The 18376-nt window shown below is 44.5% G+C and overlaps 1 protein-coding gene across 1 annotated transcript in view; it reads right to left on the reverse strand.

The window, feature by feature from the left end:
- Positions 1-18376, reverse strand: part of LOC146798073 (cytochrome P450 2G1-like) — a 998619-nt gene that overhangs the window by 363099 nt on the left and 617144 nt on the right. The window contains exon 10 of the mRNA XM_085625291.1: positions 15462-15475. Coding sequence (XP_085481417.1) covers positions 15462-15475 — 14 coding nt within the window. The remainder of the gene's footprint in view (positions 1-15461; positions 15476-18376) is intronic.

Raw genomic sequence — 18376 nt, forward strand, 5'->3', positions numbered from 1 at the left:
TGTGACAGGATGCCTATTGTTGGGCCTCCTCAACTGTGAGTTACGGTCAGCAGCAGGAGGGCAGCCCAGTGTCTGTGCTGTTGGCATCCATTTTGTGATGCTAGGGCTCTTCAAGATTCTACCGTGTTTCCACAGTGGGTAAATGTCTATCCCTCTAGAAGGGTAGGATCATACTCCCACACCAGTTACTGGTGTGGGGGTATGATTCCAAAGCGTTTGACACCAAACACGACATGTTTTGATGCAGCCATCCCAAAGTTAGCATTTACCGCTAGGTTATAACGCATTTAAGAGTATATGGTTTAACCGCATCCACAAACAGCCACAGAGAATGGACTCTGAGAGCTGCAGAGGGACTATGGACAGGCAGACGCACCCCCTCACATGGAAACCAAGCACCCTGCCCTCAGCATTGATAGGGCCTGCCTAAGGGGTGACTGATAGGTTTATATGTGTGTGTAAGGTGAGATATAGGGAACCTATACCTCAGTGAGGATTGCTAACACTACCTCACCCAGGCTGCAGTAGCAGGCCTGTGGTGTCAGATTTAGTCTTCCTCCCAGGGGTGGCATAATACATGCTTCAGCCCCTGGTAGGCCTGTGAAGTACCTATGCTCTTGGACCTAAGGTACCATATACTAGGGGCTCATAAGGTACCACAGTATCCAATCACTAGTGCATCTAATATGCACTCCAAGTTGTTTAGAGAGAACAGAGAGGCCGGGGCCCTGATTAGCAAGGTCCCAGCCAGACTATAGCCAGAAACCAGTGTAAACATCAGAAAAAAAGTGGGGTCAACATAATTGCAGATCCTACTCTCCTACAAGGAGTCACTATACAAGATCCTATACATAAATGATAGACACATGGCAGTTAGCAGGAGTAGTTACGCTCCTCACACACACAAAGAACAGCTATTGAAGAGGCATTACCAAGAGGACGCTGGGGAGCACAGAGAAGGACATGGAAGGTCGAGGTTTAAAACACTTTCTAAGTTATGAATGACCAGAATTATGGTAATCTTCCCTGATGAGCTATTACTTTCATGGTCCCTAAATCATTTTGCAATCCCTGGATGACAGATCAGTGATTTTTCTGCATTTCACTGGAAACAAATTGGGACCAATTACCTATTCTAGGGAATCGTCAATATGCACAGAAACAGTGGCGTGGAGAAGGTCCTCTGCACTTCTGTTGCTTAGCCATGGGAAGATGGTGGAACAACCACTCCTCTGCTATTAATTTCCTGACTCCAATTGTACAGTCCTCACTCAGGGCTCCTCCAAAAAATGAAAGTCAGCTCTCCTCTCATTTTTTACAGGAAGTATCAATAGAAGCCTGTGGTGGGAGTCAGGGCATTTTTCTTCTGCTCTCCTACTTCATAGTGTCTTTGCTTCTTTCCAAAGTAACATAGACAACAAACAAAAATCTTAGCTGCAGAGGAAGAGATACTGACACAGACATGCAGGAATGCAAAGAAAGAAGGAGATAGTCTCAGGAGATTCATCCGTGGCCTCCTACTGGAGCAAATCTAGAGTGTGTTTGCTTTGCAAGTGTGTCATAGAATAAAAAGCCTGACATGAACTTTTTGGTATATCTTGCAGTGTAATGTGCTACTTGGCACTTCACCAGCTCCCATTATGCACATACTTAGCTGGCCACGAATCTGTACCTTTCTTGAGTCAGAACAATATGCGGCGGTACCACAAGTGATGCAGATGAGCCCGTGGGTCACAGTGTGCCCACTTGTGCATGTGATCACATACTGTGTGTGGTTCTTTGACAAGAACGTATTTGCAGCATAGTCAATAATTGTATGAATATATCTTGTCTTTCTATGTCCTTATATGGCCATAAATCACCTTGGCTGAAATGCGTCGACCTTTCAAAAAGAGGAGTTCACTTTAAAAGAAACATTGCTGCACAAATTCTTCTTGCAAGGAGAAAAGAAAAAAAAGTGGTGTTTTTCATTTTCCGTCCTGCAAAAGTACACCGAGCTACCTTAAGATATATTATGGACTAAATATTTACATAGGCACCTATTGCATTCAGAATCAATACTAGACAATGAATGTAGTAACTCTTTTAGATTATAAACCAAACAAGCGTACGCAATGCAATAGGTCTCGCATTAATGATAGTTTGAGCTATTGGTGTTGCAAATGAACACGTTTGTTAGATGTATCTTTTGTCAGAAGTAATCAAAGAAATTTCAGGGAGAAGTACCACAGGCTGTTACTAGGTGTCCCTTTGGAGTTGTAAAGGGACTTCTATTGGCCACTTCAGGTATTGCACCCTTAATACAATTCAATTCAATTCAAATTGTTTTATTTGCGTAGTTAATTAAAAACATTGCAAACACATTTTATTCAGTGGTATTGGTCCAATGATTAATATTTTTAAAAGAGAAAAAAGAAATTCATCTTGCATTTTCCTAAAACGGCCAGGGTTGTCTAAAAAAATATCATTACATTTTAAAAGCATGGTGTAATTAAATGCAGTAAAGACTGCTACTGTTTATACAGTTGCTGACTTACTGCTTCCCAGTGTCTATGGCCTTAATCCTTTTCTCCACTCTACACAGGGCCTTACCAGGGCGCAGTTAAGTGTCAAGTTCGTCGGGTTGAAGCACACAATAACTGCTTCTCTGCATGTACTTATCTTTCTCCTATTGAACTCTTTTTGGCGAAGTAGACCATTGTTTCTGCAGGGAATTTTTGTAGAGACATAACATGAGGATGATGTCTTCAGGAGCTTCTCCTCAAAATCTGCATGGACCTCCATAGTCGCTTCTTTGCCTTGGCAGATAAAACTACAGTATTGCCATAACTCCTAGCCTAATTTTTAGAATGTTTTCTTTAGTCTGAATGGAGTGAGTTGTTGTTAAATAGCTTTGAAGGGATAGTTTCTTGTAGTTGAAAAGTGCTATCCAGCCATGTCTCTCCTCTTTATCAGGGTCCTCTTGTCCTTTAGTGATGATATAACTTTGGTGTTTTAATCATTTTTTTTCATGATGTTTTTACTCAGATTCTGGTCCCAGATGGCTATAAGATCCAGAGTCTTGTGTGATTTTTGTCAATATGCCCTCATGTGTGTTCTTTCCCGCCCCTGTATTTCCAGCCAGATGTAATGACCTAGGGAGCCTTCATTTGCGTGTCTAATACTTTGACAGTAGTTCACAAATGCCGCCTGTCTACCGGAAGTTTGCATGACCAAGCTGAACTCTAGTCTGATTTGCGCTGGGTGTGAGAAGTTGGTCTGGTATATGCTGTCCACTAATTAAAGTGGGCACCTTGCACCATTCCAAACAACCCTTATGGTGATTTAAGAGGTCAATGATAACCCTAGAAAGCTACCCAAGTGGTAGCTGTGGAGAGCAGCCTTAAGGTTTAGTCTTTAAGGAATGTTAAGCAGCTTTTTTTTTTACCAGAATGCAATCTTATTGTGTTAGTTAAATGAAAGGAGAACTGCACAGTAGTTATAGGAATATATATTTATTATTATAACACACCTTAAATACCTCACAGTATCTGCTACATGCAGATAAACACAAAGCACACAATACTGTAGCACAGAACAAGTGTAAGCAGCACTAATACACAGTGGGCTCCAGGGGGAGACCAAACCATATACTAAAATAGTGGTATAAGAACCACGACTCGAGTCAAGACAGTGTCTAGAGGTTGTAGAATCGCTGGGACCCCAAGGAACCACCCAAGGTGAGTAAATAGGGACCCCATGGAGGACGGGTGCAGTGTGAGAACACGACCTCGTGCTACGTACAATTCAATAGGAGAGTTGCAGTTTTAGTGTTTAAGGACCCTTCCCAGTGGATTAGGAGTAAACCCTTTGAAACATAGAAGGTTGGAGAGCCACCCCACCCATGGATACTGAAGTACCAGAGTTACCTATCTCAGGGAAGCCGGGTGCATAGGGCTCAAGTGGCGTCGGAAACTGCCGTCGTGCTCAATGGGAGTCTTCAAAGAAATGCCACTGGTGGAAAGAAGAAAAGTGTCCGGTGAAACCCACAGGTGGATTCTTGAAGGAAGGAACCTGAAAGCAGAGGGGACAGAGTCTGGGTCACTCAGGAGTGACCAGGGGCTCGGTAGATGAATACCCACCGATGTCAGGTGCTTCAGGTGTGAAGATGGAGACCTTGACTATGCAGCCATGGGGACGAGGGGATGTTGAGGACAACCAGAAGTGTATACAAGCTGTCCCACAAAGGATGTCACGTGCTGAGGGGTCGGTGTCCGGCAGAAGTACCAACAAGCCTTGGCAGCGGCAACCAACGAAGAAGGTCGAGGAAGGTCACGGTCTGGCCCAGCAAGGACCAGGAGACTCACCACAGCAAGGGGAGTTAGGGCAGGCCTGGAGCAACCAGAGAGCCCAAGACAATCAGTGTTGTCCCTCAAATGGACCCACAGGCTGCAGGCACAGGAGTTGCTAGGGGACTTCTAGCAGTTTCACAAAACAACAGCTTGCAGGGCACAAAGTGCAAAGAGGCCACAGTCCTTGGTACGAAATGTGCGCAGAGATAGGGGCTATTGATAGCCCAATGCACTTGGTTGTGGAATGCCAAAGAGCATATGCACTTGCAAATGTATGCAGTGCACACAGGTTTGGGTTATGCAGTGCCCACGAGGGGTACTGGCCTCGAATTGTTGAGAGGGCAGCTCAACGTCAAAAAACATAGGATCCCACCTCCTGTGTTCCTGGAGCCTTCACAGTCTGCAGGAGCTGAGGATCAGCAGACCGGTCAGTTGCATTATGGTGCCTTCGAATACAGGTGAGTGACTCCTTCACCCAAGGGAGATACTTCAGTTGTCCTTGATGCTCAACAGGTCCTGCACGGAGCCTGTATGGTGCACGGGCATAGACAAGGCTTTGGACAGAGAGGGAGATGAAGTGGGTCCCAGTCGAAGTCCAGCGAGGTCCAGAGTGTCCAGACGGTCTAGGTCAGTGGTTTCTTGTTCAGAATCTTGTCCATGTCGAATCTAGAGTCCTACAGGCAGGTGAGCCCTTTTGTACCCACGGGAGAGGGTTGGACAGATTCAGGGGACCCTCCCAGGGGAAGGTCAGGGCAGTGGGGAGGTTACTCCCCTGTCCTTCGTCCAATTTTGCACCAGAGCAGTAGCCAACGACTCCCGGGACTGGTTTGAACTGAACTTGAGTAGAATCGTGATCAATGAAGCATATCAAATAATGGCTCAGATGTACAATAGAGGTAGTCACTCATACTAGTTTTGTTGCACATGTTTTTCAGATTTTTTAATTGTGTAATTGGGATCAGCAAATAATCCTGAGGAAGGTGTTGGCCATCACCTGTGGCCTACCGAAACGCATCGATGCTCATGTAAAGGGGAATCGAATAAATGTTATGACAACAAGGGTTGTGCGAAACACATAACGTAATTAATTGTTCTTAGGGTCACAACTAATCAGTCTATGATTAAGCGATTCTCCCTTTTGGAAGTAGGAATAACCATCCTGACCTTCTTCCTTCTCTTTTCTTTTCCCAATTTTCCTGTTTTTATTAATTTGTGTATTGTACACTGACAGTGAGTATCACTGCTGTGCTGTCATTGCATCATATGTCATTGAATCACATGTGCATTTTTATCGATTTTTAAAATTATTATTATATTTTTTTTGTGTATTTTGAAAAATTGTTAACAAACTGTTTTCTAATATATGTGCATAACTGCTCATTTTTGGTGAGATTTATGTGACTAATTTTAATAAACTATTGATTTAGTAGCTTGTTTGTTTGCTTCGTTGTTGCTGGTTCATAACCCGTTATTTTTCAAGTATAGTGTTGAGTGTTGTATGATTGTTGGCACATCTAGAGAACCAAGGGAGGTCCCTCTTTTTTGACTACGGTCATACTTGGCACCCCTCTCCCTTGGTGTTGGGGTCCCTCTCTCTTTGTTAGAGACTTTCAGTACAACCCTTGTTGGTTAGAGAGTTTACCTTTATCATATCTAGGAAAGGCTGAATAAGAGCTTTTGGCCTATTCATGGACCAGTTCAGAACTTTTGGCTTCAGTGAAGACCAATTAAATAGGATAATCAACACCAAGAATGGAAATAAAATTACGGTACTATCAAATAAAGGTGAGAATTGGGGGAAATTACTCAATCTCAAGAAAAAACTTATACGTACTGAGGCTCATGCCGAATTTTTGATAGAATATGTCAGATCTGGTACAATCCCTATTGGACTACAAGTCCGTAATCAACCCGGTCTATTTATAGAAAACAAGAAATTTCTTGAAACATGGGCTATGATATCGAATAGATGCAGCCGTGATTGGATGCTCCTTATCATCGAGACCGCCCATGAGCTTATCATCCTAGAAAAAGAGGCGATTGACAAATTAGAAATAGAACTAAAAAATTGTCCTGCACTAGAAGAAGCCAAGAAAAAATTAGATGATATAAACAGAGATGTAGATGGCTATAGGGATTATCTGTTGAATAAAAAAACTAATAAATTAAGGAAAGATGTAGAACGGTTCTCTCAAGAGAAAATTTACCCTTTCCTTAAGGAGAACTATTTTCAACAAAGAAATGATAGTAATTGGGAAAGACCCCAACAGAGACAAATATATAGTAGAGGGGGTAGAAGACAAGTTACTTTCTCAGAGTCTACTGGCTCTAGCAGTGAGGATGATAATGAAATGAGGGATGACCCTACAAATAGAGGCAACACCAGAGACTATATTCCTTTTTTAGATTCGCGCCCGAGGAGAGGACAACGTCACAATGGGAACTCGGGGAGGGGTCAAATGAACCGGGGCCCTCCGCAACAACAGGAGTATATGCGCACAAGGAGCCAACGTTACTGGCGACAGACCGAGCACCAGTAATTAATTTGTCAAACAGAATACTCAGTGATATGGAAATCAACATCCTGAGCAAGGGTTTTAGTTTTGTTCCATCTACGAATATAGACGAATTTCAGTTAGAAAAAGATCTGCGCTCCTTTTTCCGCAAAGTACGACTGAGGAGATTTTTTGAAAATCGGGAAAGTCAAGAACGGGTAAACATTTCCGGTCTCAAACCAAAGTCAGGATTTACTCCAACTCTAGCCATGGTTGGGAAAAACATTGAAGCATTTGAGAAAGCAGTTGAGAGCGGTATTGGTAGTATCCTTAGTAGACGTAATAAAACAGGCTCTGGTCAGAACAATATCAATAGGAATGAGAGACAGGCCCTTAACTCCCTTAAAGCTGACAGAAATCTTACCATCAAACCTGCAGATAAGGGTGGGGGGGTTGTCGTCTTCAATACCATAGACTATGAACATAGAATGCTCAAACTGCTTAATGTTGACAGGGATGTGGAATTCCTATAGCCCGACGCCCAGGACATATTGTTTGGGGTCAAGGGCAACAAGTTTTCATGTGCATTTTGTCCTTGGGACAAGTAGGCCCAACCCCCTGCAGCACAAACCCTTTGGCTGCCAGTTTGCAGTACCACATTATGGATCAGGGAAGTGCACTGTCTGCAGTTAAGTTAATATTTTTGTCAATAGTTAATGCTGTTCAAACTTGTATTTATGGTTCATTAATTGAAAGATTTAATTATTAGGGTGATTGCTGTAAGTAACTTTGTAAGCTCTGGCTGCATTACTGACAGTGGTTCCAGTATAAAAATGTGTGTACACGTTTTCAAGGTTTAGCAACATGAGGCTATGTATAATGTTCTCAGAATGCTTTCTGAATTGATGCAAATATTTGCAGAAGCTTGTTAGCAAGATTGGTTATTCTTTGCTTTCAAAATAAAATGTTCATAAAAAAATGAAAGCAAGGAAAAAACATTTTGCTAAACTACTGTAAAATTTCAGGTACCATTTCTTTGCAGCATCATTTAGTAACATGTCTTAATGCATGCTAGTATTTCCTAAAAATATTCATAATGGAAAATCACTTTAACCAGTTTCAAGAAGATTAAAGGAAACAAAAAAACAAGCATTGGCAAAGCCAGTAGGTCTAAAATTGATGGCCAGCTTTTTATTTTTGTCAATGTGTGACTTGTTTTGGCATGGTTTTTGTAAAACCTTTTTGGTGTGGGAGCTGCCAGGCCCTCACCATTATAGCAAACATTGGCAAAACCAAAAATTGTTTTTGAGGGGCAGCCCCTTTCCCTGGTCTCAGTTTACGTCCCCCCGGGCCTCCAGAACTCCACCTTCGCGGACTTGGGTCGAATGCTGCTTGAACTTCCGGATGGTCTTTTGCTTATGGGCGGGGACTTTAATTCGGTGGTTTCGGGAGACCTGGATCGTCACCCACCCAGGGCCCTCCCCGCTGCCCAGGCATGGCTTGGTGGCCTGCTGGAGACCTTCGGCCTGGTGGATAGTTGGAGATTAATGCATCCGACCCAATGTCAGTACACCTTTCACTCTGGGGCGCATGGGAGTCTTTCTAGGTTAGACTATTTCCTTATGCCCGCGGCACAGGCTGGTCGGATTCGAGAGGTTAGGCACCTGGCGCGGGGTATTTCCGATCATTCCCCGCTGTGGCTGCTCTTTGACACCGAGTCGCGGTCTGCAGGGCGGATCGCTCCCATTAACCCGTGGTACCTGCGAGACCCTACGACTCGCGACAGCCTGGTTAAGGCTATGGACCAATACTTCCTTGAAAACGAGGGGTCGGTGTCGTCCGCGATGTCCCTGTGGGAAGCCTTTAAAACCGTAATCCGCGGACACGCCCTCTCCCAGATAGTGGTGGCTAAGAAGCTCAAGAGTGAGGCAGTGGTGAGGCTGGAGACTGACATCTCGGGGCTGGAGGCGGCCTTGGAGACGGGTGTCACTCCGGACGGGCTCCATGCCCTCAGCCTGAAACAGTTTGAATACAGGTCTCTTGTCACTGACGCTGCCAAAACGATGTATAGGGAGCAGCAGGGTCGATTGTATGATGCCGGGGACAAGGCGGGAAAGTTGATTGCGTGGCTGGATAAGAAGGAGAGAGTGAATCGTGTTGTCCCGGAGCTGTGTGTTTCGGATGGAGTGTGTGTGACTGAGCCTGGTGAGATTGTGGAATGTTTCGCTGACCACCTCCGGGCCGTGTACTCCCCGGTGACTGATAGGGATGAAGAAGACTCTTGCCTTCTGCTGAGGGATATTGCTTTGCCCGGCCTGTCCGTCGAAGACCGTGAGCAGCTGGACGCCCCCTTGTCTGTAGATGAAATCGCAACTGCGATTCGGTCCCTTCGTTCGGGCAAGGCGATGGGTCCTAACGGGCTGCCTATTGAATTATATAAGTTGCGCCCGGATAAACTCGCGCCCTTCCTCCGTCGTATGTTTCAGGAGTCCCTTGAGGCAGGCTCCCTTCCTGACGACCAGCGTCTGGCTACGATAGTCGTGATCCCCAAGGACGGTAAGCCACGAGATCGCTGTGCCTCCTACAGGCCTATTTCACTGCTAAATGCAGAGCCTAAAATCCTGGCTAAAGTCCTTGCCAATCGTTTGTTGAGCGTCATCTGCGATTTGGTTCATCCTGATCAATGCGGCTTCATCCCTCACCGTAACACCGCTCTTAACTTGCGGCGTCTTCACGGCGCCCTCGCCAGGGCGGAGTACCTCTCCGAACCAGCCGTGCTGGTTTCTTTAGACGCCACGATGGCCTTTGACACCATCGAGTGGCCATTCCTCTGGGCTGTCTTGACCAAATTCGGCTTTGGGGAGGGATTTCTTGGCTGGGTGAAGCTTCTTTACACGGGACCCATGGCTCAGGTGGTGGTTAATGGGCGGGTCTCTCGGCCCTTCGCTCTCGGTAGGGGTACGAGGCAGGGGTGCCCGTTGTCCCCTCTGCTCTTTGCTCTTGCCTTGGAGCCGCTCGCTGCTTGGCTCCGCTGGGAGCCCTCGATCAGAGGGATCCGGTGGGCCCCGGGCTTCGAGGATCGGGTCTCGTTGTATGCGGACGATATTCTCCTGTATCTCACCTCGCCGCGGCAGTCGCTTAATGTTCTCTTTGATGTTCTGACTTCCTTTGGGAGAAATTCGGGTCTAACGATCAACTGGTCTAAATCCTGTGTCTATCCTATCTCCGGTGACCCTCCTCTCTTGCCGCCTCGGCTTCCGATCCAATTATCTCTGTCCGGCTTTAAATACTTGGGAATATACGTCTCGATGGACCCGGTGGCTCGCTATGAGCAGAATCTCCTGCTTCCACTTCGGCGTTTGAGGGAGGACACGGTTCGGTGGTGTAAGCTGCCCTTGTCCCCGCTGGGTCGGGCAGCACTGTTTAAAATGATGTCCCTTCCCAGATTCCTCTATGCACTTCAGAACTCCTTCGATGTCATTCCTGTGTCCTACTTTCGGGAGGTGGAGAGCCTGCAGAGGAGGTTGGTGTGGGATGGACGGGCGCGTATCGCTCTGGCAAAGCTTACTCTCCCCTGGTACGACGGGGGCATCGCGCTTCCCGACATTCGCAGGTATTATTGGGCCTCACAGCTGTCGGCCATCAACCATGCCACGTATGCGCCTGGCTTGAATCCGGCGTATGAGATGGATAAATTCCTGCTTCCCGGCGGAAACTATAACAGGGCGCTTTACTCCAGCTCGGCTGGACGGACCCTCACGGGCCCTACTAAGATTGCGGTACGGATCTGGAAGGTGGCCAATGTAGCCTTGGGCTGGAGTGAGCGATTAACATGTGCTACTCCTCTGTTTGCCTCCGACCGCCTGGGAAGCCTCTGGACAACGAAGGGGTTTGAACGTTGGGACACGATTGGTATTAGTAGAGTGGGAGACTTATGGATTAAGGGTGCGGTTAAAACATTCGCGGCGCTCCAGAGCGAATACGAACTTACGGAAAGGGAGTTCTTCCGCTACGCCCAGATTCGGCATGCCCTGCTCTCCGTTTTTGGGGAGGGGACCAAGATCCCGGCTTCTTCGCCCCTCGAGGACCGCATACTCGATGGTCATGTCCCCGACAGTACTATCTCATTAATTTATAAAAAACTTATCAATAATCGGGCTGACCTCTTGGTGCGCCTCCGGGAGGCGTGGACGGGGGATGGGGTGGAACTGGACGACGAGGACTGGCAGTCCGCACTGTCGTCCCCCAAGGAAGTGGCCATTCCAGCCCGTCTCCGCCTGGTCCAGCTTAAGATTCTCCACCGGGTGTATGTGACGGGTCCCCGTTTGGTCTCGATGGGATTTTCTGAGGACGGGCTCTGTAAGCGGGGATGTGGACTCAGTGCCACCTTTCTCCATATCCTTTGGGAGTGTCGCGAGGTGGCGGAATACTGGCGCCGGGTTCATGTGGTCATGGGACAAGTCACCGGGGTTGTGCTGCTGCCGGAGGTGCGTCGCTGTGTCCTGAATGTGTGGGAGCCCAATGATTATAACGCGGCTCAGACTCGGTGGGCGGCCCTGGGGAACATGATTGCCAAGAGAGATATAGCGCAGCTTTGGGGTTCCCAGCGGCCTCCCACCGTGTCCGTATGGAAGGAGAACATGGACTGGTGCATGTTCAGGGAGAAGACTGTGTATGTGGCTCGTGGTAAACCGGGGGCATGGGGTAGAATCTGGGGGCAATGGAACGCGTATCGTGGGGGTATCTGTACTCCCCCCCTAGTGGATACCGATATTGCTTTGTCCCCCTGACCCTTGATGGTTCCTTGCGACTTTTGGAACAACCGAATATAGACGTTCCTCTCCCGTGACCCCCCCCCCGACCTATCAGTACTCCTTCCTCTTGATAGCTATTTGAAGGTCTGAAGTAGAGTCCCCCGGATGTAGCCTGACCCACATTTTTTGCCCTTATGCCTCGCCTTTTGTTTTTTATTTGTTATTTATGTTAAACCTATGTATCCTGCTTCCCTAGGACTATCCGGAGCCATGTACGGGGCTGGGCCCCGGGAGTCGACTACTGCCTTGACATCTGTATGATCCTTTCTGAATCTAGCGGCCGGCCCTGGTGGTTGTAGGCCCATGCTTGTAATTGATTTATTGTTCAATAAAATTTTCAAAAAAAAAAAAAAAAAAAATTGTTTTTGGTCTCAAAATGCACGCACTGCCACAGTAGTTACTGGCACTGAACAAAACTACGTTCTGTGCCGATATGCTCCTTGTGAAAGAGCAGAATGCTGACACTCACAGTGAAGTCACCCGATACAGAGAAAGTCAGAATTTTAATAAACACAAAAGGTCAATGTCAACGCCATACCAAATCAGGGATTCAATTATTACAGAACATCTCAAAAGTTCACCCACGGTATATGTCCTCACATTAAGTGCAGCTATACAGCTTTCGTGGATTACCAAGAATTTACAGAATTAGGACAAGAAATAGTACTCATAGAAAATATTTGTGAACTGCATTTTAGCACGAGCAAATATGCATGTGTTGATTTGCTCAAACGAAAATCTGAGTGCTTGCAAGTTCACTTTCCCTCCAACCACTTTTTTCCCCAACTTTGGAAGAAGGTTTATGTCTGCCATTGTCAGGAGTAAATTTCCAACACTTCTCAGTATGGGAAAAGATTAGAGAAGAGTTGTTGGAAACCATTAAAACATGCAAGTTAGTAGGTTTGCACAGACTCAAAAGGGCATTCTAACCTTGGAACTATTGCTTACCACTACCTTTAGCTCCAGTATGTAGATTTGCGGCAACATAAAGGGATTGCAGGTTTTCAAACACCAATATGGTATGAGCCCTGGCATAATCAGAGGGGCCATATCAGAGCTCTTATATAATGAGATTGCTGCCATAATTTGTCGCCACGCTACATGGCACCAAAGGGACAAGTGGATTTAGTTACAGGACAAGTAGATTTATGAAGCAACCTGCCCCATGGACAAGTAGATATTTTATTAAATTCCACACCCCTGGTTGAGGAACACTACAAACGGACAAATGCACAAAGTCTTGAAGTTGTGGCAAGAGATTGTTTGCTACTCTTGAGAGAGGCCAGAGATAACTCTTGGATTTGTGAAGAAGAATTCAAGTTTTTAAACAACATAGAACCGAAGACCCCTGCCATTTACGGCTTACCTAAAATTCATAAAAATGCCACTGACCCACCAATGAGACCTATAGTGAGCATTATCAACTCTTTGTTGGAACCTGTAAGTAAATACGTTGATCATTTTCTACGGCCTATAGTTTGCAACCTAAGATCATACGTAAGAGATTCTGCCCACATTATTTCTCTTGTTGAGGGACTCCCTTTCTGTGGAGAGACTCAATGTCTGGTCACCCTTGACATTGAGTCTCTCTATACGAATATCCCACAAAACGACACAGTTGAAGTCATCCGTGATACTTTGAGAGATCAGGACTTAGGTGGTGCTAATGCGGAATTCAATGTGAATTGTGTCAGTATGATCTTGAAGAACAATGTCTTTTTATTTAAGGATGAATATTTCAAACAACTTAAAGGAACCAGCATGGGGGCTACCTGTGCTCCAAGTCTGGCCTGCCTCTATGTTGGCCATTTCGAGGCTAAGCATATATACAATGAGGTGGCCCCTTTCTTCGAAAATGTAGCGGGCTGGTACCGCTACATTGACGATATTTTTTTCATTTGGGAGGGCGACACTGAGAAATTAAATGAATTCCTCGATTGGCTCAATCAGGGGGATCCTGATCTAAGGTTCACATCATACCAGAGTAAAAGCAAGGTTGACTTCCTTGATATTACTATAAAAGACTCGAATGGATGCCTGGAGGTTGAATTATTCACTAAACCAATGGCCAAAAACACTCTCCTCCATTTTTCCAGCTTTCATCCGAAATCCCAAAGAGAAAGCATTCCGTTCAGTCAATTCCTTCGTCTTCGAAGGAATTGCTCTGACCTTCAAGATTTCTATAGACATGCAGAAGACCTAAAACGCAAATTTAAAGACAGAGGTTACCCTAACAAACTCCTCTCTCACTCTTTCAAACGTGCTAGGTTTTACAACCGCGAGGCACTGGTTGAAAAACCGATAGGCAAAAAGGAACCTCCTAATAAAGTAGTCTTTGTTAGTAAATTTTCCCACCTCAGCAACCAGATCAAAAATGTAGTCAATAAAAACTGGCATATTATCAATCACGAGGAAGAAACGAAACTTGAGAAACCATTATTTGCCTTTAAAAGAAATAGTAATTTGAGGGACATGCTTGTACATACTTACCGTGAAGAAAACAACTGGACACAAAGAACGATTACCAACATCCCAGCTGTTGGTAACGTAAGATGTGGTACCTGCAATGTATGCCCACTATGTATGCAAGCTAAAGAAATCTCCTATAATGGCGTGAATATTCAATCCAAAACACTCAACAATTGTAGAAGTAAAAATGTGATCTACTTCTTACGGTGCCCGTGTGATCTTGGTTATGTAGGGCAAACAGGCAGAGAGGTTTGAGTGAGAATACAAGAACATAGATCAGCCATAAAGATGAAAAAATTGACAGCACCCCTTGTGCCGCACTTCCTTGAATTTGGACACAAGGAGAACGACTTCTCCTGGTTCATTCTAGAGAAAGTCAAACTTGACAAGAGAGGAGGTAACATTACCGGGAAACGCAAGGCCCGAGAACAATGGTTCATTTCTCATCTTGATAGCATTTGTAAAGGCCTTAATTCTCGTGAGGAGTGGGACGCTTTAATAACAACGTAATGTTGTACATCTAGTCTGGAACTTAATGGTCGATTTACCCACCGTCTGTGATTTTGATACCTGTTTGATCTTTCAGTGTCTTAGGTATGGCGGTTATTTAGGTGAGCTTTTTCTGCGTAATATCTCGATCTGAACCAAGGACTGATCTACCTTAAAAGATATTTAGATTAATATCTGTCTTTGCGTGAGTTAATGCTGAGTAATGCAATTAAGACATAGGCAGAGATTGCAACTCTTGGGATGAGGCTTTGTCCCAAAAAAATAGTTTTCGTGGCTCACATCCCTATCAACAATAAATGAAATACTAACAACCTTAATAGCCAGTAATACATCGACATATAGTCAGGCTATTGTTGTATCTGTACTTATAACAATTCTTGTGACGCTCCCCTTGTCGTCACTCTCCCCCTTTTTTTGCCGCATGAATATTGACGATATTCCCACTATTCGTCTTTTTCTTTACTAATGATTTCGGTAGCACTTATATTATTATATTTGTCCGGGAACAGAAGTGTCCCGTTAATATTTTTTAAAAAAACGAGTCTAACCCTTGGACTTTAATATTAATTTAACAGTGCTAAGATGGCGGCCATTGTGCTTATGTGACCGTCAAGATATTAGTGGGCTGCGCGTGCCCCGGAAGGACAATTTCGAGTTCCGGTGCCAGCAAGCGCCTGATGCTATTTAAGCCGGCGTTTTTTCGTTACTCCGTGTTCAATATGCTTTGAAGGAAACCCTTATTGCGGATGTGATCGAGCCCTTTTCAGGTACGTAAAGAGATAGCAGTCGAGAACTGCTCGTGCTAATGGATGCCTTGGGGATTACTAATTTTCTTCCGCTACTTGTGCTTTTTTCGCTATAGGGACACACATGATTGTGGAATCCACCATCCTTATCACGCTTAAAGGGGGCTAGAAGACGAATTTTAAGGTATCTATCTTCATTAAGTGAATGTATTTGCGGTAGGTCTGTAGGGCACTCGAGATTTAAAGCCGCCTCTCTATGCATTGAGTTTTATAAAGGTTAGAGTTGTATTAGTTCATGTCACCAGCGAGGCTTGACAACCCTCGTATATATAGCCAAGAAGAGCAGGTTTCGGCTTTAATCGTATGGGGTTAAGTTTAGTCAATAGGAGCGACATTCGTGTAGGCTCAGTTCCTTATACATGGGGAATTTAGCACTTTGATCTGACCATATATGCTATATAAAAAATGAAAAACAGTCAAGACGCTTAAAATATGTAGGCTAATAAAAGATGCCTCTACTCTGTTTCAGATAAAAAATTTTTTACTGGATAGGGACCGACGATTAAGTTGAATATTTACAGCCAAGGAAGGGTGTTCATATCGCTTGGCTGCATCAAAAGAGCTGAATGGTAAATATCGGACTCAAGGGGGGTTGAGTTTGTAGTTGGACTAAATAGACGGGAACCTTAGCCTTTTATGGAAGGGCAAAACAATTTAAGGACATTTTTGTTGTTTTTTTGTTGATTTTAATGTTAGGTAACAGAATCTTCGTGTGATTATCATCTATGAGCTTATTGATGGATCACCCATCTTTGTGGGGCCTTCATTTATGCTAGCTACAAAGAACCGTAAGGTAACATCTCAAATCTTTCTTGAATTTCCCATTAAAATGCAGTAAAAAAGAATATGTATGCATGTGTGGATAAAAAGTTCTCTTATTAAAACTTCAATGTTGGTGTAGCATGTAATTTAAGCATAGATAAATGAAGGTGAGAATAATTGGTGTCCAACTACTATGCTAATGACAAAATTATATGTAACCACAGTGCAAGAGAGGATATCCTCCCACTACAGCTTAGTTGCAAATATTAGCACTACTAGCTGTTTGACTCCTTAAATGTGGAAAAAGAAAAAAAAAATTCTAATCATTTCTATTTATCAACAAGCACTATGTATTCACATAGTGAGGTATGAAAGAGTGTATGTTTGGCTTATATGGGATTGTTCCTTTAACTTGGGTAGAATCGTGATCAATGAAGCATATCAAATAATGTCTCAGATGTACAATAGAGGTAGTCACTCATACTAGTTTTGTTGCACATGTTTTTCAGATTTTTTAATTGTGTAATTGGGATCAGCAAATAATCCTGAGGAAGGTGTTGGCCGTCACCTGTGGCCTACCGAAACGCGTCGATGCTCATGTAAAGGGGAATCGAATAAATGTTATGACAACAAGGGTTGTGCGAAACACATAACGTAATTAATTGTTCTTAGGGTCACAACTAATCAGTCTATGATTAAGCGATTCTCCCTTTTGGAAGTAGGAATAACCATCCTGACCTTCTTCCTTCTCTTTTCTTTTCCCAATTTTCCTGTTTTTATTAATTTGTGTATTGTACACTGACAGTGAGTATCACTGCTGTGCTGTCATTGCATCATATGTCATTGAATCACATGTGCATTTTTATCGATTTTTAAAATTATTATTATATTTTTTTTGTGTATTTTGAAAAATTGTTAACAAACTGTTTTCTAATATATGTGCATAACTGCTCATTTTTGGTGAGATTTATGTGACTAATTTTAATAAACTATTGATTTAGTAGCTTGTTTGTTTGCTTCGTTGTTGCCGGTTCATAACCCGTTATTTTTCAAGTATAGTGTTGAGTGTTGTATGATTGTTGGCACATCTAGAGAACCAAGGGAGGTCCCTCTTTTTTGACTACGGTCTTACTTGGCACCCCTCTCCCTTGGTGTTGGGGTCCCTCTCTCTTTGTTAGAGAGTTGAACAGAACTATGCACAGGGACACAAAATGTGTCTCTTGTGCATACTTTCAGGCACGTTGGATGTGCACCCACCCAGCTCCAATACACTAAATCCTGTCTGGGGGGTGGTCACACCTCCCTGTGACAGGATGCCTATTGTGCTGCCTTCCTTTGCTCGAGCTTGGCTCAGCAGCAGGACGGCAGAAATGTATCTCTGTCGGCAGCAACCATTTTGTGCTGTCCGGGTCGAGAAGGCTGGTACCGAGAAGGCCAATGACCCCATGAAGCTTGCTTCTGAAGGGTGGAATCATACCTCCCACACCAGTTATCGGTGTGGAGGTATGATTCCTAGGTATTTGATACCAATCACAATATGGTTTGTTGCAGTCACTTTCGAGATAGCATTTTACGTGAGCATATAATACACCTCTACCTATATGTGTGGCTGCGTCACCGACTACCCGGGAGAGTGGTCTCCAAAGGCTGCAGGGGTGCTCTGCTAATGCAGGGGCACTCTCTCACGTAAAACCCAGCACCCTGCCTTCAGGTTTGTCAAGGCCTGCTATAGCGATGACTTGTAGGTTTTAAGTGTAATCCTGTAGATATAGTAAACCTATATCTATAGTAAGTGGTGTATGCAACATCTTACACAGGCTGCAACGGCAGGCCTTATTTCCATTTTGCATTGCCTCTCATGAGTTGTATAATACATGCTTCAGCCCATGGGAGGCCTCAGGGGTACCTATGCCCTGGGTACATGTGTATCATATACTCGGGACTGACAAGGGTACCCCAGTATCCAATCTGGAGTGTACCTAAGTACATAACATAACATTTTAGGGAAAAAGCAGATAGACTGGGGTCCTGATTAGCAGGATCCTAGTCAGACTAGTCAAAAACAGTGTAACATCAAGCAAAAGTGGGGGTAACCATTAGAAGCAGACTCTGCTTTCCTACACTGGGGCTACATATGTTGGTAGATGAAAAATTGCTTTATATATTCATGAGACTATGAGGTCTAATGT

The sequence above is a fragment of the Triturus cristatus genome, chromosome 9 (assembly GCF_964204655.1).
Source record: "Triturus cristatus chromosome 9, aTriCri1.1, whole genome shotgun sequence".
In the NCBI taxonomy this organism is placed as follows: Eukaryota; Metazoa; Chordata; class Amphibia; order Caudata; family Salamandridae; genus Triturus; species Triturus cristatus.